Source organism: Acanthopagrus latus, chromosome 5 (assembly GCF_904848185.1).
Source record: "Acanthopagrus latus isolate v.2019 chromosome 5, fAcaLat1.1, whole genome shotgun sequence".
Lineage (NCBI taxonomy): Eukaryota > Metazoa > Chordata > Actinopteri > Spariformes > Sparidae > Acanthopagrus > Acanthopagrus latus.
In genome coordinates, this window is record NC_051043.1 from 6,429,776 (window position 1) to 6,449,393 (window position 19,618).

At 39.8% G+C, this 19,618-nt stretch overlaps 2 protein-coding genes across 12 annotated transcripts in view; both read right to left on the reverse strand.

The window, feature by feature from the left end:
- igsf9b (immunoglobulin superfamily, member 9b) overlaps nucleotides 1-14,037 on the reverse strand; it is a 35,908-nt gene extending 21,871 nt beyond the window's left edge. The window contains exons 1-6 of one of the 11 annotated variants that reach the window (XM_037098511.1): nucleotides 13,184-13,657; nucleotides 10,877-10,986; nucleotides 6,639-6,776; nucleotides 6,124-6,198; nucleotides 4,075-4,170; nucleotides 1,046-1,252 (exon numbers count right to left, since the gene is read on the reverse strand). In XM_037098511.1, coding sequence (XP_036954406.1) covers nucleotides 1,046-1,252; nucleotides 4,075-4,135 — 268 coding nt within the window. In that variant the 5' untranslated portion in view covers nucleotides 4,136-4,170; nucleotides 6,124-6,198; nucleotides 6,639-6,776; nucleotides 10,877-10,986; nucleotides 13,184-13,657. The other 10 variants (XM_037098510.1, XM_037098503.1, XM_037098506.1 and 7 more) reach the window with 10 other exon arrangements.
- Nucleotides 14,038-15,213: 1,176 nt separating this feature from the next.
- On the reverse strand, nucleotides 15,214-17,681 carry tmem230b (transmembrane protein 230b). The gene is made up of 3 exons (XM_037099535.1): nucleotides 17,323-17,681; nucleotides 15,676-15,798; nucleotides 15,214-15,575 (listed from the first exon to the last, which is right to left on the reverse strand). Exons 1-3 carry the CDS (start codon nucleotides 17,416-17,418, stop codon nucleotides 15,435-15,437), a joined length of 360 nt encoding a protein of 119 aa, XP_036955430.1. The 5' UTR covers nucleotides 17,419-17,681; the 3' UTR covers nucleotides 15,214-15,434.
- Between the last annotated feature and the right edge of the window lie 1,937 nt (nucleotides 17,682-19,618).

The following is a 19,618-nucleotide window of genomic DNA, read 5'->3' on the forward strand; positions in this document are numbered from 1 at the left end:
AGGGTTAACATGCCAAACACATGTAGCCCAATTGCCCAGTGGAGGCGGCCTGTTTGTGGTTCAGCCTCTGTAGAGCTTAAACATGGGTTGTCACGATGCTGCAACCATGTTTCTCAATCAGGGGCGTTCATTCTCTGTAGGAGTACAGAGAATGAATGAATCTGGAAGGCTTTAAAGTGGGGTATCCTGTACATTTTAGTGACCTAGTTGAGACAGTATGGGATTTTGGGGTGTCCTAGTGCTCCTGTTGGCTTTGGCAAAGTAAGGGGAGGTTGTGATACCCCTCTTTGTCTTTTGTCCTCTGTTAGACAATGCCAGGATTATAGGGCTCCAGCAAGAAAAGTCCCATTATTCCCAATGCTTCATCCATCCTCCTTCCAGCACAACAATCTCCCCTTACTGGGTCACCCCTCAGCATACTAATAAAACACTGTCATCAGACCACCAAGCCCCCACCTACACTACTAATCCCCCAATGCACAGCGTTACTGGTACCCCCCTTCTTATTGCTCAGCTACCCCACCCCCCTTTAACTGCCTCCATTAAAACACATCCATTCTCCCTTCCTCTTCTCCCTGCAGTCTCAAAAACACAGACTGAACACCAGCAGTAATTACAGGGACTGTGGTTTGGATGGATTACCTATCTGGGATATTGTTCCATCCAAACTTCCCCTCCACAAGTCTTTATAAATACCAGTGTGGCCTCCTTATGCCTGCCTTTACTCACATAGGACCAGTGAAAGAGAAACGTTGCCAAATGGACACCTCCACCTCCTCACTACAGAACCATACTTAGAGAAACCTGTCTATTGGTGAATCCTTTCAGAAACAACTGCTATGATAGTAACTCAAAAGTCTACTGAGAAATGTTGTTAAAATCCACACTAGCAAAGGAAAAAAGAAGAAAAGAAGAAAATTAAATCAAAATAAGGTCTTACAGGTTTACTTTTTTGCATCCGGTCAAGTTGCAAACGTTGTGACAGATGCAAAACTTTTGGTTTGTGAAAGGAGTGTGGATTTGAACACATCTGAATATCTCTTACCCTTGTAGTTTGGATGAACACGAGGAGCATACACTCCAAATTTGATAAGGATGGGAACGTTATAACCGAGGCGCACCCACTCCACCACATGCAGAGGAAAGAGATTTGGGGTGGTGGCTTCTTTGGCTGAAGGAGTGAGACTGCAGCTCAGCTCTGCAGAGCCCCCCTCTCTGGCACGAACCAATGACGCCTCACCTTGAGACACACCTGGAAAGACAACAGCCAAAGCATGAGGATTCAATGTGCTTAGACTTTTGCTCAGACCACAGAAGGCAATAAACGGTAAAAATACGAATAAATAAATAAATCTTGCTTTATAAGGGCCTGAGAGATATGGGCCTTTTAAAAAGAGTTATGGCTGTCAGAGAGGCCCGATAAACCTCTCTGGAATTTTTTTGGTCATTCATTCATGAGAAAAATGTTTGCTATGCTCTGAATAGATCAGAAAACACCAGCAGCAAAATCTTGGGAGAGAGAGCAGGACCACACAGGCAAGAAGAGGTCAAGACTAGGTCTGTAACTAACATTTATTTTCATTGTTGATTATTCTGCCCATTATTGTCAGTATAAAGGCTGTAACATGTCAAAAGATTTTAAAAATTACTAATCACAATTACCCAAAGTAATGTCTCCAAATTGCTTCTTGTGTCCAGTCAACAAAAATCCTTACATTTAAGAAGCTGCAACCAGCTAATGTTTGAAATTTTTGCTAGAAAATGTCTGAGACTATTAATCTGTTAAAGTCGCTGGCAACTAATTTCCTTGATCAACTAAAAGATTAACCCCCAGAACCCCAGTGTCGGGCCATTTCTTTTTCTCTGTCACGCTTTATTCAGTGTGTGCTCATTTTCTCTTTCTTGTGTTTCTCTGAGCCTAGTAATTCAACAATTCTCAGTTTCACTTAATTTCAATTGAACCATTCTTAAAAGGATCCAGGTATTGCAAACAGTTTGATTTTTTGCAAAATTTTACACAAGATGTACTATAAAATTATCTTTCCTGACGGATTTCTGATTTTTACAATTTCTGGCAATGATAAATGGTGTAATTTTGGTGACTTTTTTTTTCAACAAAACGCGCCTTTCAAACCTTCCTGCACGTTTTGGGGATCTCAACTTATTCTTGGCGCTCCAATCAAGACCCAGGGAAGCTGGTGGGAAATCAACTGAATTAGATACTAACTGATTCATGAATGAACTTGCATCATCCAGTGACTATGACATCCTCTATGTCATCTCCCCATTGTTCCCTGCTAAAAGCCATCAGAGAGCATGTAAAACAATCATGTGCCATTTGGTGACAAGATCGCATAGCCGCAAAGCTTGCAAACACACAGCAATCCCATCAGTAACACCTGGAGCAGTCCCTCTCTCTCTCCTTCGCTGCCATGTGCTCACGTGGGTGTGTGCGCTACTGGGTGCCAGTGTTTGCTCTGCTACTCATCTGGCCTGGTGATTACTTTAATCTCAGAAGGGGGGGTGGTGGTGATACTCTGATGCAGGGCAGCAGGACCCTCTGTGCTCTCCCCAGCCGACCTCCCACCACCCCCTGGGGTCCACACATGGTCTGCGGACCAGCACAATCAATCCCTCCACCCCCCCGTATGAACACATGCACGCACACAGAAGTGTGCCTGGGTTGGGGGTAGTATAAATCCAGGATTGATCTAAATCCACACCCACAGATATTATTTAAGTTGGATTTTGGCCTCATTCTCTTTGGTCCACTCATGTCCATGTTGTGCCACCCCTCCCTCTTTACTTTCTCCAATGTAAGGCAATGGGAGCTGTGCCAGATTCATTATGGTGTCAATCAAACTGTATGTAGGCAGCTGAATGTCAACATATGCCAACTGTTTTGCGATGCGTCATGAAAACATGACCCTACTGTAGGTCTTGTTGACTTTGGCAAACAATGAACTTTTGGGGAAGCAATGCAAACATATGGCACAGACAAATGGAGAGAAACAACTGTTGGTCCTAGAAACTGAAAAGCCAAATGAGATAGTCTTGAAAAAGCAGATTTGTTTGAATATACAACACATTATCACTGGGTGATATTGCCTGAATATTGAAATACTATTGCGATATTTGTAGGATAATTGTGATATGCAATATACTTCCCCATATTTTCAATTCTCTTTAAATGCACTTCATGAATGCTAGCACATCACCATATTTTGATCATATACTTCTATACTGATATTGTAGGGATTTTAACAAAAAAATGAGACTTTTAATAAATAAAAAGTCATGTATTACAACAAGTAGACAACAGTCTGGTAAGTTCAAAAAATTACATCACTTAACTGTCAGGCAGCTTTTAAATCAGGAAAAGTCAACACATATCTCATATCATGACATAATGATATGCATAGTCCATACATCCTGGTCCTATGAAATGATATGACTGCAGAAAGCATTACAGAAAGCACTTTATATCATTTGCATGATTTAACATTTCACTGAACTTTACACAGTTAGTACAACTGTGGAATGTTTTCAATTGGTTTTACACAATATGTGCACAAATTTTCATTCATTGACCACAACTACAACACTCTAAAAATGTAGTTAAAAAAAGACATTCAGGGACATTAAAGGTAGTACAATCATCTTGATCGTGTAAATGTGATCGAACAAAGCAGATTTGCATCAGATAATCTCTGCTGTGCATGTGCAAGTCCTGTTGACACATGTTGAATTAATTTTTAAGTCATGTTACATGCTTGTCTCTGCCTCTTACTGTAGAATAGGATCTATTTGATTTCTTCTCTGTTTAACATTGCAAATAGATGAAAAATGCTCATCTTAAAAGAGACTATTCCAGCTGCTTCAGAAGACCTAGTCAACATTGGGAAAGGTCTTTTGAAAAGTTTTGATTATCTGACAGTTTCTTAGCAAAATAAATCAGTACTGAGGAATACCAGTCCCCTTGAGAAAACCTCTAAAAATCCTGCAAAGATACATGAATTATGGAGATGCATTGCAATATATGCGATGGGTCCATATTTGCATTAGCATACTTACTTAGCAGACAGATTGCTACAGCGGTGGTGACAGCCTGAAGCCACCGTCTCTCCAGTCCCATGGCCGTCCGTCACACTCCTTCACACATCTCCCAACCTGAAAGAGAGAACCACACATCCCTTTTACCCTCCAACTACTACTGTACCGTTCACACAGTCACAGCTACATAAGGACATCCCTAACATCCCCTCTCAGACAAATGTAATCCCTCAAGTTAACATCACCTCATAATCCATCAACCACACTTCATTCCAGATGCTTCTTGGTCAATGAATAACTGTATTCTTTGAAAACACTTAATCCTCTGGAAGATTGCATGTCTGTGCTGCTGTGGATGGATTAGGACAAATAAGATATTCCAACAAGTGCTACAAATAGACAATATGGCACGAGACTGCTTAAAATATGCACCCTGTGGAAGTGCACAGGCCAAACTGTGTGCGCCTGCATGTTTATATGGGTGTGTGTACAGGGCACTAAGTGTACGTACAGATTAACCCGATGCTTGTGATTGGCCCAGCTCATCCAGGAGGTCTCGTCTTACACTAAATAGGCCAACAGCAATTGACAGGCGACACGAGCAATACTCAAAGGTGTGTCTCCCTGACTCCAGATGTTACTCTACTACCAGTGCTTTAAAAAAAGGAACTTAACTGGTATAAATAGACTGATATTTATAACTGGATCATAATCGCTGGAAAAAGACATTGCTGTTGGAATGTATTTTTGGCATTTTGGGCACCACAATAGAGCTAATTAGGGATTTGGATACAGTACTGGAGACGGAGACCTGTTCATTCCTATAAAAGCTGCTCAGTGGTGCGTGAAGCAAAAAAAGCTCAGATTTGATGTTAGAGGTCTGATCAAATTCTGTAAAATCACATGACACTTTCCAAACTGAGCAGGTCTAAATCATATTTCTTGAATTATTAAAGTTGACGTTGTATTTACACAGTTTGGCCACTATGTCAAATTGGCCTCAAAGCCCTGCTTTGCTCCTGTGTGTCACCAAGTTCCATCATATTCAACGGAAGGCAGACATTTCTATGGCGATATCTCCAGAACTCTGCAACTCGCACCTAAACAATCTAGGAGCATAAATAGCACTACAGGTAAGATGAAAAACACTTCATTTTAATGTGGCAGGTGAACAGCTGGGCTTCAGCTGTATGAGATATTATCGACAATTGCAATATTTCATATTATATGCAATATTTTTTGCAATATCGAATATTCAACAGCTATAACAGTATATTTGGGCTTATATTTGGAAAACAAAATGCGTGCTGAGCTGCCTTGGCAGTGGAGGAAACACAGAGGCAACACGCATCAATATTGGACAAGGTGAGAATAAGACCTGGCACACAGCACTTTAACGTACAAACATGGAGGACTCAGTTTCTAAGAAGAATGCCAGCTCGCTGGGCAAAGATTCAGGTTTAGAGCGAGAGAAAATGGCAAGCCAAATGATTGAAATACGACTACACTGTCTTAGCCGTAAGACAATTGTACTGTTTATCATGATATTAGCGGGAGAATAACGTGGTATAACATTTTGGATATCTCCCGAGCCTATGGTAAAGTGTCCCTTATAACTGAATTCTAGACTCCATGTCAAGCAGCCATTGGCAACAAGTGCAGTTCACCTTAATGAAGCTTAATGAATCTCACAAACAAGACTCCACTTATACAAATTGTGGGCCTACTTCACAGTCTGAGGGATGAGATCAGCTGTAGCAGCTCGCCAGGCCCTCTACCTCAAATTGGATTGGAGGCACAAGTTTAAGTTATTGTCCTTCAGACATAATGGTGGACCTCGCCCCCTCCCATTGAGTCACTCCATTCAGCACCCCTAATACCAGCTTATTACTTTAAGTTCATTTAAGTAATACAAGAAGGAGGCTATTCTTAGAAAGCAGGTAGGTGTTGGATATTAGCTGCTCATATAACCACAGATGCACTGCAGAAACATGTTTGGTCTCTTAGCGGTAGTGTTTGCACTTGAGTAAATAAACAGCCCAGAATAGAGCAGCAGAAAGATGTATTTACCTCCTTGCCGACACACAGTTGAACTGTTGCTGCAGGGCCCTTGAAGCACAGTAATAACTTTTGTTTAGCACCTTTCTGAAAGAAGTGGAAAGTCAAAACCAATGTCACACAAGCACTGAAGAGAAGTGGGATGAAAAACACATTAGAGTGGCTTTACAGCAAAAGCTGATGAAGACAGTGGGGGGTGGCAGAGCATGAATAATGGCTGAGGGTGGCAGTTTTTGTATGACAACCATTTTAAGGCTATGTCTGTAATGAGGAAAGGCTTACTCCTACTGAATGAGCATTATTCGCTCAGTAGGGTGTCGACATGAACAGGACAAGTTAATCTTTCTATAGTCTTATCATTTGGATGTCAGCAGTCAAAAAAACTGATGGAAGCACATCACATGCATCATTCTGGCTGTCAACCTGACAGTCATTCTAATGACATGACAAGAAAAGTAATGAGCAGATCCTATCATATATATAAAATTCTAGCTCAAATCTAGACCTCAAGTAGTGTAACTTCTAACCTCAAGACTGAAAGAATCTCATTCTTGCTCCTGTCTGCTCAGATGTGCTTCCACACCAGAGTATATGACTGTCTCATGGGAACAGACAGACAGTCACTGTGAGCTGATATATTACAGAGGAAGCCTTGGAGGGGTTGTCTGCAGGTGCAGGAGCAGATGGAAGACAACCAGGTTATTTCCTCAGGCAGCGGAGCAAAGCAAGGGGCCATTTAATTGACATGTACACAGAGAGGGCCTCGAAGAGAGAGCCCAGTTGTTTAAGTTAGAACATGGACAAAACAGTCAAGCTGTAGTCACTTTTGCTATCTATCTGATTGCAGTTTGACAAAAGCACTTGTATGCCTGTGCACAACTACAATTTACCAAGAATTAACAAATAATGTTTACATGATTACAGCTCCCATTCAACAGTGATTACATGCATCATGCATGCTTGTGCATGTGAGAGGTGGGAAAGGTGTCCTACACACTAATCTCCTCACAAGGGTGTCTGAGGTAAAGAGGACATAATTAACAACTGTTGGCAAGTTGCACACAACCATGTTGAGAGATTACTGAATATATTAGAGTTGAAAAGAAAATTGCCTTTCGGCCTGTAAAAATGAGGTTACTATTATTTTTGAAGAGAAAAGGTTATCATGGGTGAGCAGAAAGACTAAGGGTACACACACAGTAAATCCCTGCCTAAGCACAAGACATTTAGCTCAGTAACGTGCATGGACCCAGTTGACTGCTTCGATGTTTCGCTGGATTTCATTGACACAAATTGCTTTAGATCTAGTCATGACTTAGCCTTCTGGACGGAACATTTGTAACACCCAGACTAATCCTGCCCTTCTGCTTCGAGTGTTAATAGTGTAATTAAATTAGACATCAAAGCGGTGAGACAAATCAAGGACATGCTGTCATCGGGCTGTGCATTGCAGCATCAATCACTGAAAAAATCGCATCATCAAATACAGATTATTCTCCTTCTCGAAGCTCAAGGACATGGGTGGAAATAACACAGCTAGTCAAGCACTTTGGATGTGTGTCCAAGGCGATGTCAGGCAACAAAGAGCAATGTGGATCTTTAAAAATGCACCTAGTGTATCAGTGATCCTCTATGCCAAATCATGACACATCTTCATTTATCATCTCCACTGCCTAGCAAGAACTCTAAAAATGCAGACAAATTAATCTTTGTTACAATTTTATCAGAAAATCTAAGATTCGACTTTCATCAGACATTCAACATAAAAAGTATTTCCAGAACCAGCGTTTACATGGATGGATGGATGGATGTGCTCTTGAGATGAATGCATGGAAGAAGCTGATTCCAAGCTGTCAACTGCAACAGCTGGTAAGCCTGACCTCTCCATATGCATCTCCTCTGACTCTCACTATAATTAGCTAATCAGAAGGCACAAACAAATAATGCAAAAGTGAAGATGCCGTTTGTGCAGAGTTGGACTGTGATGTTAACACAAAAGGTGTGGTAGTCAAATAAATGTTCTATTTCTTCGAACAGAAACCCGAACACACAAACTGAACTTTTGACCGAGTGTGTGAGAGTGTGTATGCTACTCCTCAGTACCTAAGCAGAGCCATCAGTGATGTTTGCGACAGATACAGGCCTGATAAGAAGTAGCATTACTCTCTTAGTAATCCTTGTTAATCCTGACAGAGGCCGTAGTCTCAGTGCAAACCAGCCTGCTGCAGCAACTCAAAGTGTTACTTGAGCAAAAACCTTCACAGGTGATCACAACAATCTCACACAGAGGCAGAAACATCATGCGAACAACCACAACAAAGATCTGCACAAATAGTACATGTGATCAACAGTAACTGGGTTGTAAAACCATTAATCCAACAATGACTGGTTGGACCAGCCTGGAAAACACAGTAATCAATTCATGGATGTTGTCTCTGGCACGACAACCCAATTCAGTTTCTGTATTGACTTTACTCTAAGCAAAGGAAATGAACTGGGCACACACTGGGCACGAGAGAAGCCCTGATCTCGTGACTGAGGAAAGCCTACTGTATATGGATTAACATAGTGATGGTTGGTGTGGTGCTACAGGGTGTAAAAGTATCGACTAATGTTTTTCATTTACTCACACACAGAAACCTGGACAGTGGGGATTACTAAACAATGCAATTTTACAGCAATTGAATGATACAGCAAATTACAAAAATAAATCACCTTTATGCTCCACACATGAGTGGCCTGATTTTATATCACTCAGGGGTCTCAGGGGAGAGAAGAGTGACTGAGTCTAGTAAAAGCAAAGCAGCTGACATCCGTCTTATGAGCCATAAATCTTTGTCCTTTCCTGCCCTCGACTCTATGGGACAGATCAGTCCCATAAAGCTACTTTCAAGACCCGACAGTGAGAGGGTCGACTCTTTGAACCAAGAGGGCAAAGGCCAAAGGTAACGCACTCAAGAGCTCGTCCAGCACTGGATTTAACTTTAAGTTGAAAGAAAAGAAAATCCTAAATATCTTGCCTACAAATGTTCATCGATATGGTTCTCGCTTCCTCGCACTGCATGGCTGTTAAACTTTATTTGCCACTTTATCTAATCTACCATAGCTTTGGTTTACCGCATTACTTCTTAAATGCAGAGTATGCAACTTCTGCTGCTTTTGGTCTCTGATTCAAAAAAATACTATATCTAATACAAATGAAGCGTGGAATAATGGGAGTTGTGGTCTGCAAGGTTAATGGCCACCATTGCCAAAGAAAATGTATCTGATGTCACTCAGATGGAAATGTTATGTTTACTCAATTTTGCCAATTTTTCCTTCCACACTTTTTGACTCTCCTGGAAGTTATAGCAACAGGCAACCAAATAAAACACACTTTAAGCATGAATAAACTATGAATAACAATCTGGATAATGGTAAGTCTTGTCAAATTTATACATTTTAAAGCAGAAATATCACTAATAAATTTTAAAAGTGCTTTATATTTTTGCATTTTGTATCTTTTCTTCGGTACCTCATAGTGTTAGCAACGTGCTTTCACTTCCGACTAACAGACTCTATCTTAACCATTACCAACACAGCAATTTACGGCAACCACTTTCAGCTCATGAATAATTTGTTTCTCAATACAATCAATTTACTCCTGCATGACAGTCTGCCTACAGGGCACAGTTGGCCACACTGTGTTTTGAATGGTGCAATATACTGCTGCTGGTGAAATGTCAAGGCAAGCTAAAATGTTGAAATATGAGGGACATTATTGTGTGAAATAACACCTGCACTGGTATCTGACATGAACAGACTTTGTTATGCTGAAGGGGCTGGATGATATTCTCATTGCTTCCTTCAAGGATCTGGATAGAAAAATGCAAAAATGCCTCTCGCATAGTTGCCATCCTTTAAATAATGCAAAAGAAATTACAAAAACTGATTTGTAATTTAGCCATAAGGACCAACCTGGAAGTATATGTTTTCCCTGCTTTATTTTATAAATATCACTACAATTTTTCAAAGAAAACTAAAACCTGTGACAGCCATCATGCTGATTAACGACAGAAGCTAATATTTATGAAAGTAAACACTGTCCCTGTAGAGTCAAGCATGAGGGATTACAGGCTCCAGAGTGATGTATGTACCTAATTCCTCACCAGAAGCACAACAAAAACAAAGGATATGAATCACTGGAGCAGGGAGTATGCATCATGTAAAAAGCACTGCACTCCTCTGCACAAAACAGCTCAAATTAGGTTCTGTCCAGCACATTGCGCCATGTGGAGCAGCAGCCAAATGCACTGTCTGGTCCAATTTCAAACAAACACCAAGCAACAAGCTCTCTATTTCTCTGTCTGCACCCCTACAGTGAATTGTGATGCTCAGTCCTCCAGCGCAGAGCTCCTGTAATACAAAACAGGTGCACCTTTTGTCTGAGTCACTGAGTCTGACACCAGCTGAGAGGAAGGATCCTTGATATAAATAATAATTACCAAACAGAAAACATTATTATGGCTGATTATTACTATTTCTCATTTCTCATAATCATAGGGACATGGATCACTTATGGGTTATTACAGCATGTTGAACCTATTCATTGAGGTATGGGGGGGGACACTCACTGGGAGATTATAAGGGTGCATGTGATACACTAAACATAAACAAAGGCGCGACACCGCAGCACATCACAGTGTTATTATTATACAGTGAGATTGGAAAGGAACCCGGTGTTGTAGCAATACTCAGTGCCGGCAGAGGATGATTGAGCTCTTACCTTGCTTGAGGCACTTTTTCACTTGAAGCTGAAAGTAAAACCTATCAATCCATTGATGCTCTTCTTTGAGTCTCGTCTTCCAGAACACGTTCAACTGCTCATTCCTTTCTCTACAGTGGGAAGTGAGATGAAAACAACACGACTTTAAATGAAAAATAAAAAGAAGAGGGAGTTGGTTTAAACGCAGGTGGTCACATTTTGGTTCTCAGTCCGCGCGTGGATCACAGGAAAGCAAAATTAATCCTCGACATCATGGTGATCAGACCTCCTGAAAAAACACTCCGTAAAATCCATCAACCCAGATCACCTTCACGAGTTCGAGCACATTTAAAGTCCATTTAAACTTTCCATGCCTTGGCTATTTACGTCCGCAATCGTCCAAACTTGCTCAAAGAACTTTGAGTCACCGGTGAGAGTTTCTAATTAACTTCAGAAAAATGTGGAAATGACTCCGGGTCGACGCAGTGCGCATTCATCTTCAAACAGGGGCAAGTTTCATGAGAAAGAGGGCTCACGCTGCACGTTTTTGGTTGTAGCCCTGCTGTTGATACCCTGCCTGTGTCCCTCCTCCCATTATTACCATCCACTCCTCCTACTACAGGCGCTGTTTGCACCACTGTCAAAATACACGGAACACAACCACAGCACTTCCTGTTACACCTGTCACAATAAAGCCCCTCATCGAACAAGCCACATGAAACATCCACTGTCATGGATGGAAATTAAAACATTTATAGAGGGAACAACAGCTGTCCCCTTCCACTCAGATGTAAGAGCTGCAGTTTTTCTGTGAAAATGTTTAAGTTTTTGACCGATTAGTTAAATGGTCATTAGGCATGGCAAAGATATGAAAACTTCATGCCACCATTATCCTGGCCAAAGTAGCTGCAATTTATGATACTGTCTCAATAATCATTCAAATGTGCTCATAGGCACCTCATCTCCTTGTCGCTCTGGACTCTTACAGTGTTTAACTTTATTTTGTGAGGGAAACAATAGGCATGCTGAGCCATAGTGATAAGTTTAGGATTTGGGAGTAACTGGAAAGCTGCAGGCTCCCCTTCTGGCAATTCAAAATTAATCACGGTATCAAGGCAGGGCTGTGTGTTATGGAGCCTTGACAGGATTGTCAAGTCACTCAAGAGGTAATATTCACATATATTATCCTTTGTATGTTTTGCATGTAATCTGGGATAAAATCTTAAATCCACCAATCTATAATGGACACTCGCTGAAATTTCCATCATTTTATGGACTTAAAGAATCATCAAAAAGTGCTATTATTATATAGAATAGTCAACAGATTGTTACGTGCTCCCCCTTTCTGTGTTTCCTTAGATGTTGCTCATCAGGTACATAGCCCTGCCCCATATTTAAGAGAATTTGGAGGAGAAGGGGCTCTCTTCTTCCACAGACCAAACAGTCTTGGCTGTTTTGGATGGTCTCTGTCTTTGTACTCAGTTTGTGTTTGATTCTGAGGATGGAGGTCTGGTAGTCCTGTTTCTGGCTTCATTGTCACTTTGGTGTATGTAGTGTTTGCCTAGTTTGCACTTCCTCCATCTTTTTTATCATTTTGGCCAGGCCTCCAGATTCTTATCACTGGTATCATGCAAGCAGTCATGGATCGCTGGGATACTTGAACTGAACAGAGCCGTCCTTTTCTGTTTTTAATAACTTTAAAGAGCCCAGTCTTATCAGCTGATATTGGCCTATTGCAGATTTGGGATTATCAACGTATATTAGTCCAATGTGATCATTCTATTTTATCTTAGAAAGAAGATGCTTAGGTTCATTTCTTATTATCATATTCCCAGCAAGGTTTAGTCTTTGAGCCATAATTCTTACTAGAAATGTCTGAAACAGTGCACTAAGTCGAGTCAGGCCATAAACAGCCAGAGAAGCCAACGCTTGATTTAAAGGGAAAAAACGCTTTTATGTTGAAGGTGCAATATTCGACTTCCGGTAATGTGCCGTGTCTTGGTGCTGCGGGTATTTAAGCGCCTCAGACAAAAGCGCCTTTTTACACGGGACAGACTTGGTTGGTAACAAAAGGCAAATGTTCAGCGACAGACCACTTTTGTCTGAGAGCTGTTTGGTACGGCATCCTTTATACGAAAATGTTGTTATAGCGCATGAAGATTAAAAAAAAAAAATGTGGAACGGATGGAAAACCGGTGTATATAAGGAAAATTCAAACAATAGATTTGGGGGCTGGGTTTTACCATTCACCACACACCACACCTTCCCGCGAAATTCCAGTAGTTAATATCCCATTAAGGACACTATAGTAAAATATAATGGACTTACATGTTGGCTGTAGTGTTCACCACTCCTTGTCACTTCCAGAGCTTTATACATTCATACTGCCTGCAGAATCCAACCAAACCTTAAGTAAGGCAATGGGATGCCTGTTAAGTCTTTTCCCTTTCACTTAATTATTCACTATACTCTTATGATGTGAATAAGAATAGCATGTGTGTGCAAGAGTTAAAATTCAAAAGAAGATTTGGCATTAAATTTGAACCTAACAAGCTTAATGTTCAACCTGCACCTTACTGCCATGCAGTTATTTCTTTTTTTGCTAATGCTTGTTAGCTTTCTGTAAGTTAATAGCCGAAGCTATTACAAGCTAAGCTGGAAAGAGACAGCTTACTGTATCCTCATAGACTTTAACACAAACTCTTATCCATGCATTCAGTTAGCTATGTTATTTGACTAACTTAAAAACAAACCTAGCTAATACCGAGTTTAGCTAACGTAATGCTAAGTAACAACACTCATTCATACCTATTGTATCTTAACTCAACACTTTCCTTCTACTTCTAATTCTTTACCACTAAGTTGTCATGGCATGACATAATTGAAAATAAACACATTTTCTTTTAAAAAGGGACAGTAATCTCCTTCCTTACTGAAGTGTTTATCTAATTGTCGGTGTATAGACAGAAACATATCATATAAAATTAAAGAGATTTGTAACTGAAGGCTACTTGTGAAATACTTTAATTATCTTACCTGAAACCACTTCTTTTGTTGTCCTCCAACAGAAAATTGGAAGTTACTGAAAAAATTGCAAATCAACCGTCCTATATAAACTGATGTGTCAGTGGTCAGTTAGCCCAGTTTTTTTTAAAATAGCCAATCCAGTGCCAAGAACAAGTCTGTGTCACCACAAGGGGGCGCCTGTCTTAGTGTAGTAAAGGTCAATGGCAGGTCCTGGTGTATTGATGTAGAATTAATTTAGTGACATACATACAGAAAATAAGAAAAAGTTATAACTGTGTTTCTAGTTTATAGTGATTACTTGCAATATTACGAGTTTAGAAAGGAAAACGACCTCAGCTGTGGACATACACTGTTATATCTTTTGAATATTCTAAGAATATTACACTTACAGATTGTTTATTATGTGTCTGCTCAACAGCTGTAGTGTTTGTTAAGACTTATCTTTTATGTAATTATGACCTGTTTGTACATTAATAATTATGATTCAAGTCAACTCACACATAAAAACATTATAAGATTATCAAATGGTACATTTATTTTTAAAAGGAGGTACATACCAGGAGCTTTACAGGTCCACAGTACACCACATGTAAGTTTGAGTGATTTGTGGAAGGGTAGGCAGTCTTCAGAAATAAAGGATTTGGGCTGATGTGAAGTGTTAATCTGATTTGACTAATAATGACTGACTGGTCGGTGGCTGGTCAACACATTTAGGACAAAGGGAAACAAAGACAACCTAAGCGACTGTCCTTGAAAATATCTGCTAAAATACCTGGTTGCCAAGCATCCGAGAGGACTATTCAGTACAAGTGCAACCTTTACTGACAGTGCGGCTCACACGTGACATTACCCTGGCAAGGAAAAGCAGGTGGTAGCCTCGTCTTTCACGAGCATCTTTTCAGATGATGTTGGAATTGATCAGTTGATAGCATAGATTAGAGGAAGGGGTTAACAGGTTAACAGAAAGCCAGCTCTTATTTGCGTGTGTACTTCCCTGTTTGACAATGTTTCCTCGCACAGACCAGGTGCACCATATGGAGATCAGAGGATTGGAATTAATCACATGAAATCCTCCAAGAAAGAAAAACTCTGTACAGTATTAAGAAGAATTAACCAGAGTGAGAGGCAAACTGTGTTTTACAGTGATCACGTGGCGGACAAACCAAAATACAGAATATATTAAGTGAGGTTTTGAATGCAGGACTTTTCATTGTAGTGGATAATTTTCACAGTGTGTTATTTCTACTTTAATGAATGCATCCCAGTGTCGTTTTTTAGGTGTGCGGATGAACTAACTAATAAAAAATAACCACATACAAATAAAAAATAAAAAAAAAATCAAATTACAGTTTTAATAGTTTATCAAGCAAAACAAATATACAAATCAAACAATGTCTGATACTGATTTGGCTTCACAACAGCAGGCTGGCATCAACTACCAAGGTAGTTAACACTATCACAATAAAAATCAAACTTGTTGCAACTAATTTACAGAATCATATAAAATATTGTGAGTATATTCAAGCAGGAAGACTGAGGCTGAAGCTGTTGGTCAGTCATCAAAGTCGGGGATATCGTCATAGGAGTAGCCATGGTAGCCCTTTGATGCGTAGTAAGCTATACGTAAGTGGTAAATTCCAGGAAGGAAGACAAGGATCCCGATGATAAGAACAGGCACGGTTCGGTCTGAGTCCTGGAACAAAGAAAACCTCTCAGTAAGACATTCATTTTACAAGAGGTAAACACACTATTCATTCTGTGAAATACTGTAAAAATTCAGAACAAGTACTCACAGCAACTCCAAAGTATCCAGCCAGGAGAAGGGCGCCAATGATGATTAACACAGAGCCGATTACAAAGAGGACTGTAGCCAGAGCTATGGCCTTGTATGGGACTTTGGGTGGGCTCTTTTTGAACTGCAGAGGAGGAGAAATATTTCATTAAAAACACTTTTCTCTGACGCAGCAGGCGTTCTGTGGCAGTGCCTGGTTTCTCAGGCATGTACTGAAGTGGACAGGGAAATTAGTCTGGCTCATAATGTACTTGAAGTTCTTGGCACAAACCATGAAACTGTCATGCCACATTCTCCACTTGAACATGGAAATTGAGTTGGTTATGCAATGCAATCCTTGCAACTTAATGATGTTATCATCCACCAAACTGTCACGTCAAAGTGTTTTTTGTTCATTTAAAAAGGGTAAACCCACCAATCTGACACAGTGAGGTCCATTAACCACAGACAGGGGATTACTCAGCCCGTCACAACACTTGTAAAATGTTCTCTGTGGCTACATACTGAGGGTATGGAGTTTAAAAGAAGCTGACATGTGCTAAATACATGACGTATGTTGAGTTGCATCGTGGAAAATTTATTTTTTTGGAGATTGATCCATACTAGGAACTAAAGGTCAGGAAAATTCAGCACCTGCTGCTTCAGGTTTGACCACTGGTCACATTTAGAGGCAAACCAATTACTTGATTGGGTCGGTTTTCTCTGCTAATGCTAATGTTACCACAGATATAGAGAAATATTGGTATATGTTGTCCAATATACACCAATATAAAAAAATAACAGAACAGAATTCAGAAAAAGATGCTTGAAGAACTTTTTAATTATTACATTCCAAGTTAGGTTTGCTGTTCAAGTTTACGGTCATTTTGAACAATAAAACAAATAATTTTTTGTTAAACCATATTCTGTCTCCATTACATATATTTGTCACAAATGTTTGATAACCATATTTGAGAGATTGGTCAAAAAAAAAAAAAAAGTATTCCCTAACATTGGTGTCGGTATAAATATACATACATATTATTGGTTAATATTAGAATATAATTACTGTATTATTGATTCCAAACTGGGACAATAATGTAATATAATAATAATAATAATAATAATAATAATAATAATAATAATAATAATAATAATAATAATAATATTTTCTTCATAGTTATTACATTCCCAGTGAAATGTACTGTTTCAGTGTTCTAACTTGTTAAACATCCTGCCTGCATTACATGTCTTTGTCACATGAGTTTGACAACCACATCTGGGGGATCACTGGAAAAGAGGTGTGTACATTAGCCAATATCTATGTTGGAGTTACTCTATAATATTGCCATCAGCCCCAGAAGTCAGGTTCTACTCAAAAGTCCTCAGTGTTATGTATATGCAACACCAAATCACTGGAATAGCCCTTAAAGTTTAGTATGTTGTGTTTTGATCCAGTGGCTGACACAAATGTGTACGTGGGTGAACTATGACCTTCAGTCTGTCACAATATGACAGTCACTGTTGCTCAAACTGCACATGTAAACCATAACTATAATCTCTGAGAGGCACAGACTGAGTCTCCTCTCCTCACCCAACACAGATCACTCTGATGCGGTTTACTCAGACACATGTAGGCTACTGAGCTGATGGTGGGTTAGCCTCTTACCTGTAGATCAATGTAGCCGTCATCATCAGTGGCTAACCTGGAGTACCTAACTTTGCTGTTAGGTGTCCCGTTAGACACCAAGTTACGAGCTGGCATCTTGTTCAGCTGCGCAGGAGATTAATATAGTCTGTTTACAGCGTTTCAATGAGGCACAAGCAGCTCGACTACAGAAGCTTTCTCACGACAGCCATCCCCCGGATCACTGTCCGTGTCAGAATAAAGTGCAATGTAACAGCAGGTGTGTTGGAAGGCCGTTACTCTTTACTAAAACAGGTTGTGACAAAAGATTATAGCGACGTGTTGTTTGTATCCTCGTTCATGGAGCTTCCGTGTTTTCGCCTCGATCTGTACTGCGCCTGCGCACACCGGAGCGTCGCCACTGGGATGCTTATTCCTAAACAAAATTGTTGTTGTTGTTTTTTAAATTCTTTTGATTCATTTGAAAATTGACTGGTCTGTATCTTACACTTAGACCATGTTTTTAATTCAATATTGCTAAATTACCTTTAAAATTGTCTGAATATTAGCAACAAGCCCTCCCAGCTTGGAAACTGATATATTCATGACTTCTCCCCACACAAATCCATCATATGGAGAAATGGAGATATTACAGTGACAAAGAAATCCACCATTAAACAAAATTGGGTTGACAAAGATTATCAAGATGTTAATTTCCTTGTGAATAAATCGTCTCGTGACAAGCAGAGTTCAATTATACAGATAAAGCTATAGATATCCATCTATATCTTTAACTATATAACCAAACTATAGCTATAGATGGAAGCATTAGATGGTCTGTCCTGTCTATTGAAAAGTCGTCTTGGAAGCTAATTGCAACAAACATGTGATTCATTCTGTAAATTCTTTGTACCTTTATGTGGAGTACATTTTAAATAAAGTTTTGCATAGGCCTCTTGAAAGTGCCACGGTAGGTCAAACTGGCTTTTTAAAGGAAATGTATAAAATTTGTAAAATCTACTTTATTCTGATGAACTGCACTGCTGTGTGTCAAGCACAAGAGGGCGCTGTCCAGTCTTTTAAAATGACTAGGTCTCAGTGTCCAACTCTTTGTGGATGCTCATTTCCTGCTTCATAATAACACTGTGTTCTCAGAAGATACAGTTTTTGTCCAGGCTGCAGATTTTTTTGTTAGATTCAATTTCATGCAACAGAAGCCAAGGTGGAACTGCCATCCAAAGGATGTTTTTTTTTTTTTTTTTTGTTGCATTACTTCACTAGATGAAAATCCCATCTGATTATTTCTAAACCAAATCATCTTCTTTTCTCCCAAAAAAATTACATTGATACATCACTTTGATTTTCATCAAATCCACCTTTAATTGTTCATGTCTGCCATGTTATCTCTCGTTAGCCGGATATTGCCATCTCCCTGGTCATGCCTAGCAATAACCTGGCTGTGAAAGACTGACCATGAAACAGACTGAACTCACACACACACACACACAAAAAAAAATTTGCTGACAGTTCCCCTGAAATGAATAATTGAAGTTGCAGTGGTCGATATACTGTTGTTGCTTCTTTTTTTCCCCCCTTTTAAAATTGTGTTTTTTCTAATTCCCCTGTTATTCTGTAGAAATTGAACCGTCACATAGACAAATATAGACTCTCCTGTAGGCAGTATACTCATAGCTGGCTGACCCTGAAGCTCCACAACAGTGGATGATTGTGACTGTATAGCTTTCTGGCAGAGCCATGCATGATACAGTCAAGGATGAATAATCCTCACGCTTCTTTCAAGAGCAAGTCATAACAGAGCAACTGCATATTATTATTAGATTTGCTTGCAGCATCAATAATACGCTCTTGTTGCCTTTAAAGTACCTGTTGGGGGAGAACGAATGTCGAGTAATCATTAGCACACTCAGTGACCTTGGCAGCAAATCACATTGTTGTAGTTTAAGGCCATACGCTCTCTCTTCTGAGTAATATGCACTGAAAGCATTCATTTGTGTTTCATATTCCTGTTGTTCTTCACAAGCCATTGTGCTACACTGTGTGATCTCTCCTTTTGTTTTCTCATGCATATTCACAACAATATCCAAGCCTCTGCTAGACATAATCCCCGTAAATCTGCCCTGGCTAAAAATGGATTTCATCTCTGTTTTAGGGCCATATGACAAAGGTGTTTTTTTTCTTTTACTGGCCACTTTAAAATGCATCGGTACTAGAAACTGAAGCACCCAAATGTGGAGAAGTGGAGTGCATTTAGCTCCTGAGAAACCCATCATACAAGCCACCTGCAAAAAAAAGAGTGGCAAACTTTGCCCTTTGCTTT